The sequence below is a fragment of the Aquarana catesbeiana genome, linkage group LG01, assembly GCF_042186555.1.
Source record: "Aquarana catesbeiana isolate 2022-GZ linkage group LG01, ASM4218655v1, whole genome shotgun sequence".
Lineage (NCBI taxonomy): Eukaryota > Metazoa > Chordata > Amphibia > Anura > Ranidae > Aquarana > Aquarana catesbeiana.
The window spans coordinates 877,390,314-877,407,668 of NC_133324.1; the positions used below are offsets into that span (position 1 = coordinate 877,390,314).

General features: G+C 46.6%; 1 protein-coding gene across 1 annotated transcript in view; it reads right to left on the minus strand.

Moving 5' to 3' along the window:
* The window catches only part of EVC2 (EvC ciliary complex subunit 2), a 321,014-nt gene that overhangs the window by 288,302 nt on the left and 15,357 nt on the right, over nucleotides 1-17,355 (minus strand). Inside the window, exon 3 of the mRNA XM_073610268.1 lies at nucleotides 5,452-5,597. Within this exon, the coding sequence (XP_073466369.1) occupies nucleotides 5,452-5,597 (146 nt within the window). The remainder of the gene's footprint in view (nucleotides 1-5,451; nucleotides 5,598-17,355) is intronic.

The window sequence follows — 17,355 nt, forward strand, 5'->3', positions numbered from 1 at the left end:
AGGTGGACTTTGTGACTCCATCTATTTGGTTTCAATAAACTCGAATTGGCTTTTATGGTGAGCGGATCTCTTCCCTATTTTTGAAGGATCTTTGTGTTGAATGTTCGGCAGCTTGGGAGAAGGACAGAAGGACAGCCTAGTCCTGCAGCCGGGAGAAGGACAGAAGGACAGCCTACTCCTACAGTCAGGAGAAGGACAGAAGGACAGCTTACTCCTGCAGCCGGGAGAAGGACAGAAGGACAGCCTAGTCCTGCTGCCGGGAGAAGGACAGAAGGACAGCCTATGCCTGCAGCCGGGAGAAGGACAGAAGGGCAGCCTACTCCTGCAGCCGGGAGAAGGACAGAAGGACAGCCTACGCCTGCAGTCGGGAGAAGGACAGCAGGACAGCCTACTCCTGCAGCCGAGAGAAGGACAGAACAGCCTACTCCTGCAGCCGGGAGAAGGACAGGACAGACTACTCCTGCAGCCGGGAGAAGGACAGAAGGACAGCCTACGCCTGCAGCCAGGAGAAGGACAGAAGGACAGCCTACTCCTGCAGCCGGGAGAAGGACAGAAGGACAGCCTACTCCTGCAGCCAGAAGGACAGAAGGACAGCCTACTCCTGCAACCGGGAGAAGGACAGAAGGACAGCCTACTCCTGCAACCGGGAGAAGGACAGGACAGCCTACTCCTGCAGCCCGGAGAAGGACAGAAGGGCAGCCTATGCCTGCAGCCGGGAGAAGGACAGCCTACTCCTGCAGCCAGGAGAAGGACAGAAGGACAGCCTACTCCTGCAGTCGGGAAAAGGACAGAAGGACAGCCTATTCCTGCAGCCAGGAGAAGGACAGAAGGGCAGCCTACTCCTGCAGCCGGGAGAAGCACAGAAGGACAGCCTACGCCTGTAGCCAGGAGAAGGACAGAAGGACAGCCTAGTCCTGCAGCCGGGAGAAGGACAGAAGGACAGCCTAGTCCTGCAGCCAGGAGAAGGACAGAAGGGCAGCCTACTCCTGCAGCCGGGAGAAGCACAGAAGGACAGCCTACGCCTGTAGCCAGGAGAAGGACAGAAGGACAGCCTAGTCCTGCAGCCGGGAGAAGGACAGAAGGACAGCCTAGTCCTGCAGCTGGGAGAAGGACAGAAGGACAGCCTAGTCCTGCAGCCGAGAGAAGGACAGAAGGACAGCCTACTCCTGCAGTCAGGAGAAGGACAGAAGGACAGCTTACTCCTGCAGCCGGGAGAAGGACAGAAGGACAGCCTATGCCTGCAGCCGGGAGAAGAACAGAAGGGCAGCCTACTCCTGCAGCCGGGAGAAGGACAGAAGGACAGAAGGACAGCCTACGCCTGCAGTCGGGAGAAGGACAGAAGGACAGCCTACTCCTGCAGCCGAGAGAAGGACAGAACAGCCTACTCCTGCAGCCGGGAGAAGGACAGGACAGCCTACTCCTGCAGCCGGGAGAAGGACAGCCTACGCCTGCAGCCGGGAGAAGGACAGAAGGACAGCCTACTCCTGCAGCCGGGAGAAGGACAGAAGGACAGCCTACTCCTGCAGCCGGGAGAAGGACAGAAGGACAGCCTACTCCTGCAGCCAGAAGGACAGAAGGACAGCCTACTCCTGCAGCCAGAAGGACAGAAGGACAGCCTACTCCTGCAACCGGGAGAAGGACAGGACAGCCTACTCCTGCAGCCCGGAGAAGGACAGAAGGGCAGCCTATGCCTGCAGCCGGGAGAAGGACAGCCTACTCCTGCAGCCAGGAGAAGGACAGAAGGACAGCCTACTCCTGCAGTCGGGAAAAGGACAGAAGGACAGCCTATTCCTGCAGCCAGGAGAAGGACAGAAGGGCAGCCTACTCCTGCAGCCGGGAGAAGCACAGAAGGACAGCCTACGCCTGTAGCCAGGAGAAGGACAGAAGGACAGCCTAGTCCTGCAGCCGGGAGAAGGACAGAAGGACAGCCTATTCCTGCAGCCAGGAGAAGGACAGAAGGGCAGCCTACTCCTGCAGCCGGGAGAAGCACAGAAGGACAGCCTACGCCTGTAGCCAGGAGAAGGACAGAAGGACAGCCTAGTCCTGCAGCCGGGAGAAGGACAGAAGGACAGCCTAGTCCTGCAGCTGGGAGAAGGACAGAAGGACAGCCTAGTCCTGCAGCCGAGAGAAGGACAGAAGGACAGCCTACTCCTGCAGTCAGGAGAAGGACAGAAGGACAGCTTACTCCTGCAGCCGGGAGAAGGACAGAAGGACAGCCTATGCCTGCAGCCGGGAGAAGGACAGAAGGACAGCCTAGTCCTGCAGCCGAGAGAAGGACAGAAGGACAGCCTACTCCTGCAGTCAGGAGAAGGACAGAAGGACAGCTTACTCCTGCAGCCGGGAGAAGGACAGAAGGACAGCCTACTCCTGCAGCCGGGAGAAGGACAGAAGGACAGCCTACGCCTGCAGTCGGGAGAAGGACAGAAGGACAGCCTACTCCTGCAGCCGAGAGAAGGACAGAACAGCCTACTCCTGCAGCCGGGAGAAGGACAGGACAGCCTACTCCTGCAGCCGGGAGAAGGACAGCCTACGCCTGCAGCCGGGAGAAGGACAGAAGGACAGCCTACTCCTGCAGCCGGGAGAAGGACAGAAGGACAGCCTACTCCTGCAGCCGGGAGAAGGACAGAAGGACAGCCTACTCCTGCAGCCAGAAGGACAGAAGGACAGCCTACTCCTGCAGCCAGAAGGACAGAAGGACAGCCTACTCCTGCAACCGGGAGAAGGACAGGACAGCCTACTCCTGCAGCCCGGAGAAGGACAGAAGGGCAGCCTATGCCTGCAGCTGGGAGAAGGACAGAAGGACAGCCTACTCCTGCAGCCAGGAGAAGGACAGAAGGACAGCCTACACCTGCAGTCGGGAGAAGGACAGAAGGACAGCCTACACCTGCAGTCGGGAGAAGGACAGAAGGACAGCCTACACCTGCAGTCGGGAGAAGGACAGAAGGACAGCCTACTCCTGCAGTCGGGAGAAGGACAGAAGGACAGCCTACACCTACAGTCGGGAGAAGGACAGAAGGGCAGCCTACTCCTGCAGTCGGGAGAAGGACAGAAGGACAGCCTACACCTGCAGTCGGGAGAAGGACAGAAGGGCAGCCTACTCCTGCAGTCGGGAGAAGGACAGAAGGACAGCCTACACCTGCAGTCGGGAGAAGGACAGAAGGGCAGCCTAGTCCTGCAGCCGGGAGAAGGACAGCCTAGTCCTGCAGCCGGGAGAAGGACAGCCTAGTCCTGCAGCCAGGAGAAGGACAGCCTAGTCCTGCAGCCGGGAGAAGGACAGAAACCTGCAGCCTGTAGAAGAGTACAATTTTCTCAAACACACTGACAGAATACATAACAGTGGCCCTTTAAGAATGGAATTGTTACTCATCATGGATACAGTGCACCAAGTTCATTCCCTTTCCAAAATACGGTCATATAATCTTCTCTTACTCCATGATCTTGGTTATTAAGGTGCACAGAGATCTGACACAGCAAATCAATCCCATACTGCTGCTTTGATTCGGAGTTCACAATCCTATTAGCAGCATGACAACTATGAAAGAAGTCAGAAAATAGAGAGAAATCCTATGACCGGCTAGTAGGGAATAGCTATCTGGATGCCTCCAGGGGGGTCTCGAAGGATGAAGTTCAACTGACCGAAAAGCTACAATAATGAATAAATGTATTCCTAAGTTGCAAATGGAAAAATGTTATCCGCATTCTACTGAATTGGCGGGTAAAAAAAATACAAATTGGGATAACAAAATAGCAGGAACTGCTCTGATACTTTACAGGTCGGTTAACTAATGGCTGAACTAGAGAAACCAGCACACTCAGCACTCGAGGCAACAGAATGGCTCCAGGGTTGCTGTAAGACTGGAGTGCGCCTGGGGCAATGAAAACTAGATGCACCTTTATAATTCCGAGGGGTATTTACAAGGCTAAACAAACTCCTTCTGTGCTCAAGATTCAGTCCAATTTATTTACAACACCCACTGAATCATAAAAACATTGCTAGATTTTTTTTTTTTTATATACAATACTGTTTTCACCTTCTTTTTCATCCTTTGTTGTATATCACTGCTGATTTCCTGCCTCCTCTTTGCAGCCATTTCCTGTCCACAAGCACTCCAGCTATGGCTGCATGGCATTTCTCAAAGCCCCGGTTTTCTGATGGTGACAACAGTGGTTCATTCCTGCATAATGTGTCTTGAAACATCCACCTGTAGTCTTCATCAGAAGGTCGTGTGACAGGGTGATAAGGCAGGAGAACTGGGAGACATGGACACAGAGCTGTCACCCTAAGGCTGGGCACATAAGTCACTTTTTCCCACTCAACCAGCAGGTTGAACAAAAGAAAATGACTCGCTTCCCCCATTCACACACTGCATGTAGACGAGGGAATTCCTGCTGCTGTGCTAATGTATTCTGACAGCGGAGACCTCCCTGCTAGCAGAATACACTGATCAGCACCGCCGGCTATAGCCAGATGTGCTGATCGAGAGATCATTTTCCAACAGGCTGTTTGTACACATCAGTCTGCTTCTGCTCCTTTGCACACAGGCATAGGTTTGGGAGGTGACCATACTGTAGTGTACTGTCTAACAGCAGTAGAGAAAAGTGAGGTCAACAACCTGGCTGAGCTGTCTAGCAGGGCTGTGTAATTCCCAAGACTGGAAGGCTAAAAATAAGGTAAAACCTTGGATTGCGAGCATAATTTATTCCGGGAACATGCTTGTAATCCAAAGCACTTGTGTATCAAAGCAAATTTCCCCATAAGAAATAAAAGAAACTCAAATGATTTGTTCCACAAGCATTTATTCATAGGTCTTTCAGTTCATAGTCCTTATAAAAAGATCATGTAACCATAAAATGTCCATCCACAAATGGAAGCCTCCACAAGGGGATTAGAAGCAAAATCCAGCAGGAGATACAGAGTACAAAAGAGAAGAGAGGCGCTTCTAAGTGTAGCAATATGCTTACATTTAATAAAGGTCCAATCATTTAGCAACTCGCATGGTTGATGATTAAAAGAGGCACATCTAAGTATGCAGCATCGGGGGTAAAGCTGTCCACATAGACCATCCACCGCACCACCGGCTCCCACCCCTGTCAGTCTGCAATCGTGACCGGGAAGACTACCCTGCAGTAGAGCGATCTGAAAGCTGGGCTTGAAGTGCTTGTGGAGCGCAGAGTGGAAGGGATGATGGTGGTGAGGAGGACGGTCTATGTGGACAGCTTTACCCTGGATGCCTGCATACTTAGATGTGCCTCTCTTCTCTTTTATACTCCGTTGTGACATGACGCTACTTGTAAATCAAGACATCGCTTGTATATCAAGTCAAAATACATTTAAAAATTTTGCTTGTCCTGCAAAACACTCTCAAACCAAGTTACTCTCAAACCAAGGTTTTACTGTAGAAATCTTTGGGCAGATAATGTATACATTATTCGTTCTGGTTGTCTGCATACCTGGGATAGGGGTGCGGCTCGTTTAAATAGAGCTCTCTTCATCCATGCTGGGATCAGAGAAAACATGGAGTGAGTCCACAGACTGTCAGATGCAGCAGATGTAACAAGGGCTTCACCCTGAAACATTCTTTGTTGTAAACACAAATCTGAAATGTAAAAAGATAAAACGTATTTTCAATCGCTGTGTTTGGTAACATTCATTTTTAAAACAACTTCAGACAATAACCAAACCCTTCTGCTGTCAGAGCCATTTTTGAGTTTTTTTTTTACTTTTTTATTTAAAAAGTCATTTTAGGCCTGAAGATTACTTAAATCCCTAAAACATTACACCAATCAGCCATAACATTGTGAATACCAACTGTAACATGACTACCCACCTAATATTGAGTAGGTCCCAGTAGGGATGAGTTCAAACATCGGGTGTTCCCCGTTCAAATACCGAACATTATGGGGCGTTCACAGGAAATTTGAGCGCCCGCGGAGAGATCGCAGTGCATTGACGGCTGCTGATTGGCCAAAGCATGCACCTGACCTGCAGGGCCTGGTATGGATTTTGGGGGGACCCCATGCAATTTTTTTATTACATTTTGGTGCAGGTTTCCCCCTTGTATTCATACAAGATGCAAAGGACCTGGTAATGGACGGGGGGGGGGGCATGCCGTTTTTTTCAATGATTTTTATCTATATTGCTGGGAACTGAAATTCATTACAGCCGTGAGCAGTTTTAGATGACAACTCTTTTCTTTAGAAATGTCATTTTGCTGTGGTACTGTTCTAAACACGGGAAAGATGCGCTACTTTACAGGCATACTAAGGACACCCCACAGGCACGATATTTAAAGGAATATTTCATTTTTATGGTTTCACTTTAAGCATTATTAAAATCACTTCTTCTGAAAAAACTGCAGTTTTTAAAACTTTTTTTGCATTGGTACATGTCCCCTGGGGCAGGACCCGGGTCCCCACACACTTTTTATGACAATACTTTGCATATAAGCCTTTAAAATTAGCACTTTTGATTTTTCATGTTCGTGTCCCATAGACTTTAACGGTGTTCACGTGTTCGCACAATTTTTTTGCTTGTTTGCAAGTTCTGCTGCGAACCGAACCGAGGGGTGTTTGGCTCATCCCTAGGTCCCAGTTTTGCCGCCCTTTAAACCTATCTGTGTTTAATCAGCTGCCTTGGAGGGTAGGTGAGGGATCAGGGGTCTCTCAATAAAGCTGTTGTTGTTCATTCCTTGTGATAGCAATAAAGTTGAACAAAAAAAATGTAAATGTATATGTAAGCAGTAAACGACAAAGTGAGAGCAATAAATCTAATGCCAGAGCTCATGTTTAACTCTGATGCCGCATACACTCGATCGTATTTTCCGACAACAAATGTTGGATGTGAGCTTGTTGGCAGAAAGTCCGACCGTGTGTATGCTCCATCGAACATTTGTTGGTTTCTTCATCAATTTAGGCCAATATGTATTCTGCTCCTTTTTTTATGGTAAAAAAAATCCCAATAAGCGTATATTAATTGGTTTGCGCAAAAGTTATAGCGGCTACAAACTATGGGATAGATTTAGGGATTTTATTTGTTTTTTATTGTTTTTACTGGTAATGGTGGGGATCAGCGATTTTTTGCGGGATTTCGGCGGACAAATCTGACCCTAAGTGACACTTTTTGGTGACCAGTGACACCAATACAGTGCTAAAAAAATGGACTGATCACTGTATAAGTGACACTGGCAGGGACGATCAACATCAGGGGCGATCAAAGGATTAACTGTGTTCCCTGCAAGGGTTTTTTTACTATGTGGGGGATGGACTGACAGGAAGAACACAGAGATCCCTGTTCCTGATCACTAGGAACAGAAGATCTCAGTGTACTTCCCTGTCAGAATGGGGATCTGCCTTGTTCACATAGTCAGATCCCTGTTCTGCCTCTCTGTGGAGCGATCGCGGGTGGCCGATTGGCTCCCCAGCCATGCAGCGGGTGCGCGTGCCCACAGTATCTAGTGTACAAAACATCGTACAAATACGTAGTTTCGCCCAATATAGCTGCCTTGCCACAGTATATATGCGGTGGGCGGTTTTTACATGGTTAACATTGGGACCCGCAGCAGATCGCATGAAGGGAGTGCGATTTCAATGCAGTGCACAGGATTTGCTGTTTCCCGCATCGCATTAGCGTGAACTTAGGCTCAAAGCATCACCTATGGAGATTTTCAGGTACCGTAGTTTGTCGCCATTTCACGGGCGCGTGAAATTTCAAATCTTGACATGTTTGGTATGCATTTTCTCAGAACAACATCATCGTTTATATTTTACAAAAAAAATGGGTGTTATATTGTGCTTGTGTGCACAAAGATGCATTCAAATGTATTTTTTCCTGAAAATTTGCATTTGATAAATGGCTGTGCGAATATTCTGCAACATAAAAAAATGCAAAAACCACCCTTTTCTTCTCCAGGGCCTCTGCTTTCAGAAAATATATAATGTTTGGGGGGTTTAAAATGCTGATTTTTAACATGTATGTGAAGAATATCAAAATTGGCCTAGGCAGCAAGTGAATCATTGCACTTTATGTCCCAGTACACAAAGACAAATGGCCACATAAAAGGCAATGCCAGATCAGTCCAGGCTGCTGACAGTAGTATTAGTAATAGGCAACAAATAAGGTAAAATTCTTCATAAGCGTCAATGCGTCTTGAATCCAGAGTTGGGGTGCACTTTAAAAATCTGTACTTTACTGCTTTTATTTTGTTGATGCTGTTTGAAAAAAAAAAAAAAATCCTTCAGCACTTATGCCTTACTAAAGCTGAGCGCTAAACGCTTTCCTTTGTCAATTTTCCCTGTTGATGTCTGTATTGTGTAACATAAATAAATGATGCAGTATAAGGGAAAACATATTTACAGCTTACACATTTGTGCCATGTGGTGAATGGATCGATAGGAGACGGAGGGCAAAAGCCGCTGTTATATAAACAAAATGACGCTTAGAAGTCGGGTTTTTGGACCTCCTGCAGTTTTAATTCTGCTGTGCTGGATCAAGCAGAACATACATGTGACATTTTCATATATAGAAGAGGAATATCTAAAATCTTCATGCTAAATGCATTGAGGACCTGTGACGAACTGCTTTTATTAATTTTGTACAAATTCTTTATTTAAATAAAGCAGTGTCCAATAGGCTGTACATATGCCGGCAACATATACTACAATCATAGGTGCATACAGGCCATTTTTCAGATATTGGTAGAAACTATATAACAATACCAAGGGATATTAAGTTGTTTTGCCTGCAATATCAAATTGGACCACAAGATGGAGCCAGTGGTAAATTTGCTGTTTTTTGAAAACTAGAAACTGTTCACCTTTAACAAAATTTCCCATCATTCTTCAGTCGAAGGAAGAGAAATAGGTGCATCCTGGGAACTCAGACTCTATCTTAAAGACTAAAAGAAGTATCGCTGGTGAAAATTACTTATCGCCATCAACAGCCTAGCTTATTCATTGTATGTCTGTATACTTCATATACTGACATCTGTATACTCATATACTGTATCTGTATTTGTTTTTTCCCGAATAGTTTCACGCACCCCGTTTTATTACTAAAGCTTCAAGAATACACTCAGTCTGGCTTATTGCAGAATAGGAGGGCTTAGCTGCATGTCGAGTTACACACAGGGAAATGTGTAGCGAGGACAGAATAAAGGGGTATAAACCCAGGAAGAGGCTGGGTAAAATTCTGTAAAATGTAGGAATTAAACTAGAATTAAACTACAGAAAACAAGGTTACATGCCAAGCTCTGTTGCCATTTGCCAACAGTCTATGAGAATGCAAGTCACCATATAAAAGGAGGCCTGAACCAGAATTGGATGCTGCAATTTACTTATTGTGGAGAAGGAGAGAAGCCAGGAAAGAGATAAGGAAAGAACGAGAAGGGGCAAGAAGGGTGGAAGAAAAAAAAAAGGAGGTAAAGGAGCGGAAGGGAGTAATGAGCATAGTGTGAACGTGCAGGGGCTGTTAAAGTACCTCACTGTCTGCTGGGACCAGCTTCGAGAAGGTCCTTACTTCCTAAGAAATGGATTATGTTCCAATGAAGCCAGGTTTGGGAGTACAGCTGCCATTTGCTTTGAGCAGAGATGGACTGCTCTTATTAATGGGGTGCTGTAACAGTGGCAGAGAACTCCAAAACCTGACTACATTGGAATGAGTCAGTCCCGCTCATTAACGAGCTGTGACACTATCTTATATTATATAGAGAATAAATCATTATTTGTCTTTACTTTTCGTTACTATATGTTGGATCCTCAAAAAGGAAAACTACACCCACAACAGATATTTGTTGGGTGCAGAAGAGTATTTGTATAGCGCTGACAAGTTCCACAGCACTTTACATACTGCACATTCACATCGGTCCATGTCCTCATTCGAAGGTTCCCATCTCACATCCATACACATATATACTAGGGCCACTTTATGTAGAATCCAATGAACCTGCCCGCATGTCTTTGGAGTGTGGGTGGAAACTTGAGTACCTGGAAGGAACACAGATAGGATCCTGGCTGGGATTCAAACTAAGAACCTGACTTGGATGACGGTCAGATGGAAATGGACAGGCAGCTGTGCAAAGGTGTCTCTGCTGCTCCTCCAACCAGAGTAGAGACCACCTAAAACAGAAAGTGTGTTTCTGGCCAGATCACCAGGTGAAAATAAAGGAAAAAAAATTGAAGCCACCATATTTAAAGGATAAGTCCACCTTTTAAAAATGTGCATTTACTATTTTTTAGGAGCCTGGAAAGCATTGCACCTGCGATCAGTAGATCAATGTTGCCATGCAAGTCTCCTGCAGACCATCAGTGTAAGCTGTCTGGCCGTACATAGTACGGGCAGGCAGTTTCACAATTACAGGAAGAATCAGTGACCCACCAGAGTGCTCAACAGCGCCGTGGTAGTTCATTAAGAACTACAAGCTAACATCCGCAAAGGCTGTTGGTAGGTGTGGTCCATTCATTCACAGAACATCCTTTCCATTTTGGGAGGAAGAAGTTTTCTTGCTCGCTGCCAAAAACAGGGGATGAGGGGGGTGTGGGGGCTGGTACATTTGCAACATGCAACACCCTGAATATGGGTGTAACATGTTACAAAAAGTGAACTTACCCTTTAAGGGAACAACTACCAGATAAAAGTGCTATTAGGGCTATTCTGAACTCTCCTATCCATGTACTAGAAGGTGGGAAAAGTTGCAGGGTCGGCACCCCTTTAGACATATTTAAACCTTGGGAACTATCTCACCAGAAACTGATTTGAATTCCTATTGCAGAGGATGCCTAAAATTTGAATTGAAAATAGACTTGTGGGAAATCACGCAAGCAGCAAATGACATTGCTGGGGGTGTTCAGTATAGCAAAGGTGTACAAAAGGCCTCAAGGTTGCCATATTGCATTTCATTTTGCAGAACATTACAGTGGCTGCAGATTGAAAAAGGAAAAAGGTAATTTTTAAAAACATTCAATTACTACATGGCTTGTATAGCAATAATATATGCTATTGTTATTTTTATTTACCAACTTTTTTTCCAAAAAAAGAGGAGTTACCCTTCAATTATTTAAGTGTATATATTTCTACACAAGGAAAAAAAATGTTACATAATTATATGGTCATTATTTCTTTTGGGTAAAATATAACATCAGGTCTAGAACCTCAATAGATTCTGATCACCAGACTAATAAATAAGACCACGAGATCTAACCTAGAGGAAATGGAGGTTTAGTGATGGAGCATCTGTCAGCCGTACACTGTGATTATCTTGTCTATATTGTACTTGTAGCTAGCAAGTGGAGAAAGCAACTTACACAACCCTCAATTACACTTAACAAAACAAGGCTGAGTAATGACGGCAGCCGCATAGTATTTTGCTGGTTCCTATGGAGCGTCATTTGTTGCAGTTCAGAAAAAGAAGGCTTAGAAAATTTCAAAAGTGAACAAAGCTTTGCAAGTTTTCCACAGCCCTGAAAAGTCAATAATTACGCCAAGCAAAATTGTATGTTTAAAGTTTAAAGCGTCCGCTACACCGTTACTAATGAAGGTCTGTCTCCAACAGCACACACAATCACACACACCCCACTACACAACACTCATCTCCAAGATGCTAAAACATTAAGGACTTGCCAAACCAGTACAAGCAGCTAAGGATTTCTTTCTGGAACGCCTGGTATGGTTGCTTACACAAGTACTTACACGTGCATCAGATTCAGTTTATCAATAACTAAAGACGTAGTGCAAATATTGACAAGCTTCTTTATTAGTGTACATGTCATGCTTTGAGTCACATGAAAGAATGGGATTAGACAATGCGAATAAACAAACCGAGTGATACGCCGCAATTGGCCAACCAAAAGTAAAGGCATTGGCACCATTACAAAAAGATCTCTTACAGATTATTCTAGACCAGAGTTGGCTGACAGTCACGAATGAAGTTTGAATACGCTACTGAATGGTCTTACTTTCAAAGATGTTATGTCTTATTTGTATTTTTTAACTATGTCTAAATAAAAATTTATATTTTATTGATCTGATTGATCTTTACCTACTCCTAATAGACGTGGTATCTCCCTGTAAAATCCCATTTCTTTTTTAAAGATTTTTATCTTTCTTTTTATTTATATTCTAGACCAGAGGTCTCCAAACTTTTTAGTACGAGGGCCACATTAGATTTATAAATGAATAAATATTTTTTATGTGAATATTTTTTTTTGTAATCAGTATAACATGATTCAGAACAAAAGAAAAAAGCTGAGTTAGACTTACCGGTAACTCCTTTTCTGAGAGTCTTCCAGGACAGCCCATGAGACCTTGGGCTCCTCCTACCAGGACAGGAAACACGTCACCCCCACCAGATAAAAGGGCGGTCCTCCAGGCCCATGTCAGTATTCTCAAGAACCGTAGGACCCTGCAAAACATATGCATAATACACATAACTTCAGACAATACCGGGTGGGAATCCGGCTGTCCTGGAAGACTCTCAGAAAAGGAGTTACCGGTAAGTCTAACTCAGCTTTTCTCCAAGCGTCTTCCAGGACAGCCCATGAGACGATGAACCAGAACTTACCAGTCTAGGGAGGGACAACTGCCTGAAGGACCTTACGACCAAACGCCTGCTCCTGAGCTGATAGGAGATCCAGGCGATAATGTTTAATGAAGGTCGAGTAACTGGACCAAGTGGCAGCCCTGCAAATTTGTTCCGGTGAGGCACCAGCCCTCTCAGCCCAAGACGTAGACAAGGCTCTAGTTGAGTGCGCAGTAACAAAAGGTGTAGGGACCTCCCTAATTTTGTAAGCTTCCAAGATGGCTTGCTTTATCCATCTAGCCAATGTGGCTTTAGATGCACTATTCCCCTTGTGAACTCCAGAAAAGAGGACAAACAAGGCATCAGTTTTTCTAAAGGTCTTCGTGACCTCAAGATAGACCAAAAGAATCCTTCTTACATCTAGAAAACTAAATTTTCTTTCTAAGTCGCCCTGTGGCGAACTACAAAAGGTTGGCAATACAATGTTCTGAGATCGGTGGAATGTACTTGCCACCTTGGGCAAAAAACCTGGATCGGTTCGTAACACAACTCGATCCTCAAAAATCGTGAGGAAGGGCTCCCTAACTGATAGGGCCTGCAACTCACTTACCCTACGAGCTGAGGTAACAGCTATAAGGAACACAGTTTTTAATGTAAGTAACTTAACTGACATACTTTCCAGAGGTTCAAACGGAAATTCTACCAGAGTTTGAAGTACTAGGGACAGATCCCACGTTGGACAACTTCTCACTACTACTGGTCTGGCCCTGGAGATAGATTTGAAAAATCTGGCTATAGTGGGATTTTCCAGGAGAGAAAACTGGAGGAACACACTAATAGCTGCTGCCTGTACCTTTAAGGTACTAACAGAAAGACCTTTGTCGACACCCTCTTGGAAAAATTCCAAAATAGACGGAATATCATGAGTTAATCTATCATTTTCAGATAACCATGAGTTAAACCTTTTCCAAACTTTGGAATATATGGCTCTAGTAACTGGCTTCCTGCAATTAACGAGAGTCCTGACTACTTTGTCAGAGAACCCTTGGGCGCTCAGTATCTTTTCTTCAGATACCAGGCCGTCAAGTTTAAGGAAACCACCTGAGGGTGTGATACTGGACCCTGCAATAATAGGTCTTCCCTTTTCGGAAGACTCCACGGAGGCTCTGAAACCAGAGACTGTAGCAGGGAAAACCATGGCCTCTTGGGCCAAAACGGGGCAATTAGAATCAGATCTGTCTCTTCCAGCCGAAACTTCCGGAGGACTTCTGGAATCAGCCTGATTGGCGGAAAGGCATAACATAGGCCTGGAGGCCACGGGTTCGCCAGAGCATCGATCCCCAAGGCTTGGTCTGCCGGGTTCATGGAAAAGAATATCTCCGTCTTGCGGTTGTTTCGGTTTGCAAACAAATCCGCTACCGGATAACCCCATCTCTTGGTGAGGTCTGCAAAGACTTCGGGATGAAGGGACCAGTTGTCTCGGTCTATCCTGTGACGGCTGAGATAATCTGCCAGGTAATTGTTTTTCCCCTTCAGGTGTACAGCAGAAATGGAGGCTAGATTCCCCTCTGCCCATGAAAGGATCTCCTGGGCAATGGACTGAAGCCTCCGGCTTCTCGTGCCTCCCTGCTTGTTGATATACGCGACTGTCGCTATATTGTCTGACAAGATTTGGAGGTTGTGACCCCTGATCTCCATCTGAAAAGACTGGAGGGCTCTCTGGACTGCAAGCAGCTCTCTTTGATTGGATGAGGCCCTTGCCTCCTCTGGGGACCACTCTCCTTGTGCTACTGCATTGCTGAGGTGGGCCCCCCATCCCCAGGAACTCGCATCCGTGGTAATCCATCGGGAAATGGGAAAGGACCATGGAAGACCTCCTGCTAGGTGCTGACCAGCTCTCCACCACCACAGGCTTCTTTTTATCCTGTCGGGAAGCCAGATCCTTGACTCCAGGGACCTTACGTCCCCGTCCCAGTTTCTTAAAAGAAACCTTTGTAACGGACGCTGACGGAGTCTCGCCCATGGTACTGCGGGAAAACATGAGGTCATAAGACCCACTGCCCTCAACACCTGTCTCAGAGAGACCGACTGGTTGGTCTGCAATGTTGACATAGTCTGGAACACTTTGGTAATCTTCTCCTGAGGAAGAAAAACTCTTTGGTTCACGGAGCAAAAATTGTAACCCAGATAAGTTACTTTCTGGGCCGGAATCAAGGACGATTTTTCTTTGTTTATTAGCCAGCCTAGGGACTGTAAGAAGTCCTGTACAGCCTGGAGATCTTCCAACAGCCTTTGGTATGATTTTGCCACTATCAGGAGGTCGTCTAAGTAAGGGATAACCGTTTTCGCCTTTAATCTTAGAGGAGCCAGCGCTTCCCCCAACACCTTCGTAAAGATGTGTGGGGCTGAGGAAAGACCGAAGGGGAGGGCCTGAAATTGAAAATGTCGGGTCCCCATACCCGTCTTCACTGCCAATCTCAAAAACTTTTGGAAGGCTGGATGGATAGGGATGTGAAGATAAGCGTCCCTTAAGTCCAACGTGGCCAGAAAGCAGTTTGGGTATAGTAGGTTTTTGATTGTAAAAACCGTCTCCATACGGAAATGCTTGTATCTGATGGACTTGTTTAAGGTCCGGAGATTCAGGATAAGTCGAAACTTTCCTGCCAGCTTTCTGACCACAAATACATGGGAATAGAATCCCTTGCCCTGCTCCGATCGAGGAACAGGAATCAGGACTTTTTGATCTAATAAGTCTCCGATCTGGAGACCCAGAGCCCTCGCTTTCTCCCGATCTTGTGGAGGAAATGTGACCAACAAACGTTCTGGTGGTTGGTGAACAAACTCCAGCCTGTACCCGTTGGTCACTAGGTCCAGGACGAAGGGGCTCAGAGTGACTGCTGCCCACTGTGGGATGAAGGCCCTCAATCTTCCTCCCACCGGGGAACACAAGTCACTGCGGCTTGGCAGGCTGTTGAGGAGGGTTAAATAGCACTCCCCCTTTGCCTCTGCCTTTGTGCCCAATCCAATGCTTTTTCAGCCTGCTGTCCTTCTCTCTAGGACTCTGTTGCCTGTTTTGGCCACGAAAAAATTTTCTGGCTGTCTGAACTCTCTTTTTCTCTGGAAACGCCTTTTTCTTATCAGCCGTGCGTTCCAGTGCCTCCTGTAGACCTGGGCCAAATAAATGATCGCCAGTTAAAGGAAGGCCACAAAGGCGCAACTTGGAGGCCGAGTCCCCTGACCAGGTCTTAAGCCAAAGGCTTCTCCTGGCCGAGTTCACTAGAGCCGAAGTCCTGGCTGACATTCTTACTGACTCAGCGGAAGAATCTGCCAAAAAACCCACTGCCTGAAATAGGAGAGGAAAAGACTTTAAAATTTGCTCTCTGGAGGTACCTGCTGACAGATGTGACTGAATCTGAGTCAACCAAACCTCCAGATTTCTGGCCACACAAGTGGAAGCCAAAGCTGGTTTCAGGTTTCCAACTGCTGAGTCCCAGCTCTGTGGAGAAGGATATCCCCCCTCTTGTCCATCGGATCCTTAAGCGTACCCATATCATCAAACGCCAGGTCCGAGTTTTTTGAAACTTTTGAAAGAGGTGCGTCTAACTTGGGATTTTTATTCCATGGCTGCGCAGTGTCCTCATCAAAAGGAAACCTCCTTTTTAGGTTACTAGAGAAGAATGGTTTTCTCTCAGGATAATCCCATTCCAGTTTAATAGTATCAACCAAAGAACTATGAACTGGAAACACTCTTGATTTTCTCTTATGTAATCCTTTATACATAAGATCATGTTTGGATAACTGAACCTCTTCCTCTTTTAATTCAAGGGTAGTATAGATAGCCTTTAATAAGTCATCTACATCTTCAACAGATAACTTAAATCTTGAGCCTCGAGTGGATTCTCTATCTCTGGGCTCTGTATCTGACCCTGATTTTTCCAGAGAAGAATGGGTAGATCTGACCTCAGCCTCAGAGTCTTCACTCTCTGCCTGCTGCGGAGCGCTTACTGACGCCTTCAGTGAAGACGGACTTTCTGCTGGAGTCTGGAGCTTGTCAATAAGCGTTCTAAAGGAACTGAAGGTGGACGCAAGCTCATCCCTAACAGAAGTAAGCATCTTCTGGCAAGAGGCAACCGGGTCATCCTTTACTAGGCCTTCTATACAGGTGCGACAAACTGCTTTGCTCCATGAGGAGCTCAATTTGTTTGCGCAAACCGCACATTTCCTTTTAAGTGGCTGCGCTTGGGCCTTGTCCTGAGTCTTGGTCTGCAAGACAAAATAAATGACCCACAATGTAATTAAAGCCACACAATCACTCCGTAACACCACGTGCAGGAGGGAGGAAATGTGTCCCCTTACACCCACTACTACAGAGGGGGGAGGGGGAGGGAACACTCACAGGGATAGTAAGGTGGTGACAGAACACCCCAGGCTTACCTGTGAGGTGCTGGTGTTGGGAACTGCATCCGCTGCCTGTGCAGGTACTGCAGGAGGATCCATTCTGCCCCTCTTGGTCATCCACAGCCTGGCTGCTTAACACCAAGAAACACCAGCAGCCAGCGTTCTCTGTTCGCGCCGTTTATGAAGACTGGAACCTCGTCTCCGGCGCCCGATGATGATGTCATATGCCCCGGAAGTAACCCTCTCCAGGCACTTCCTGTGGGCCGGCTTGGAGCGCAATAGCTCCGCCCCCTCGAACGCTGCGGCTTCCTCCATTCCTTGCTCAGATCAGCCAGGCTGTCGGCAGGGAAGGACAACCGAAGCTCAGCTGAGCTAGAGTGCAATGCACTGCGCTAGGGGCACGACCTCACACCGGTCCTGGCCCTCTCCAGGCACTGAGGACAGA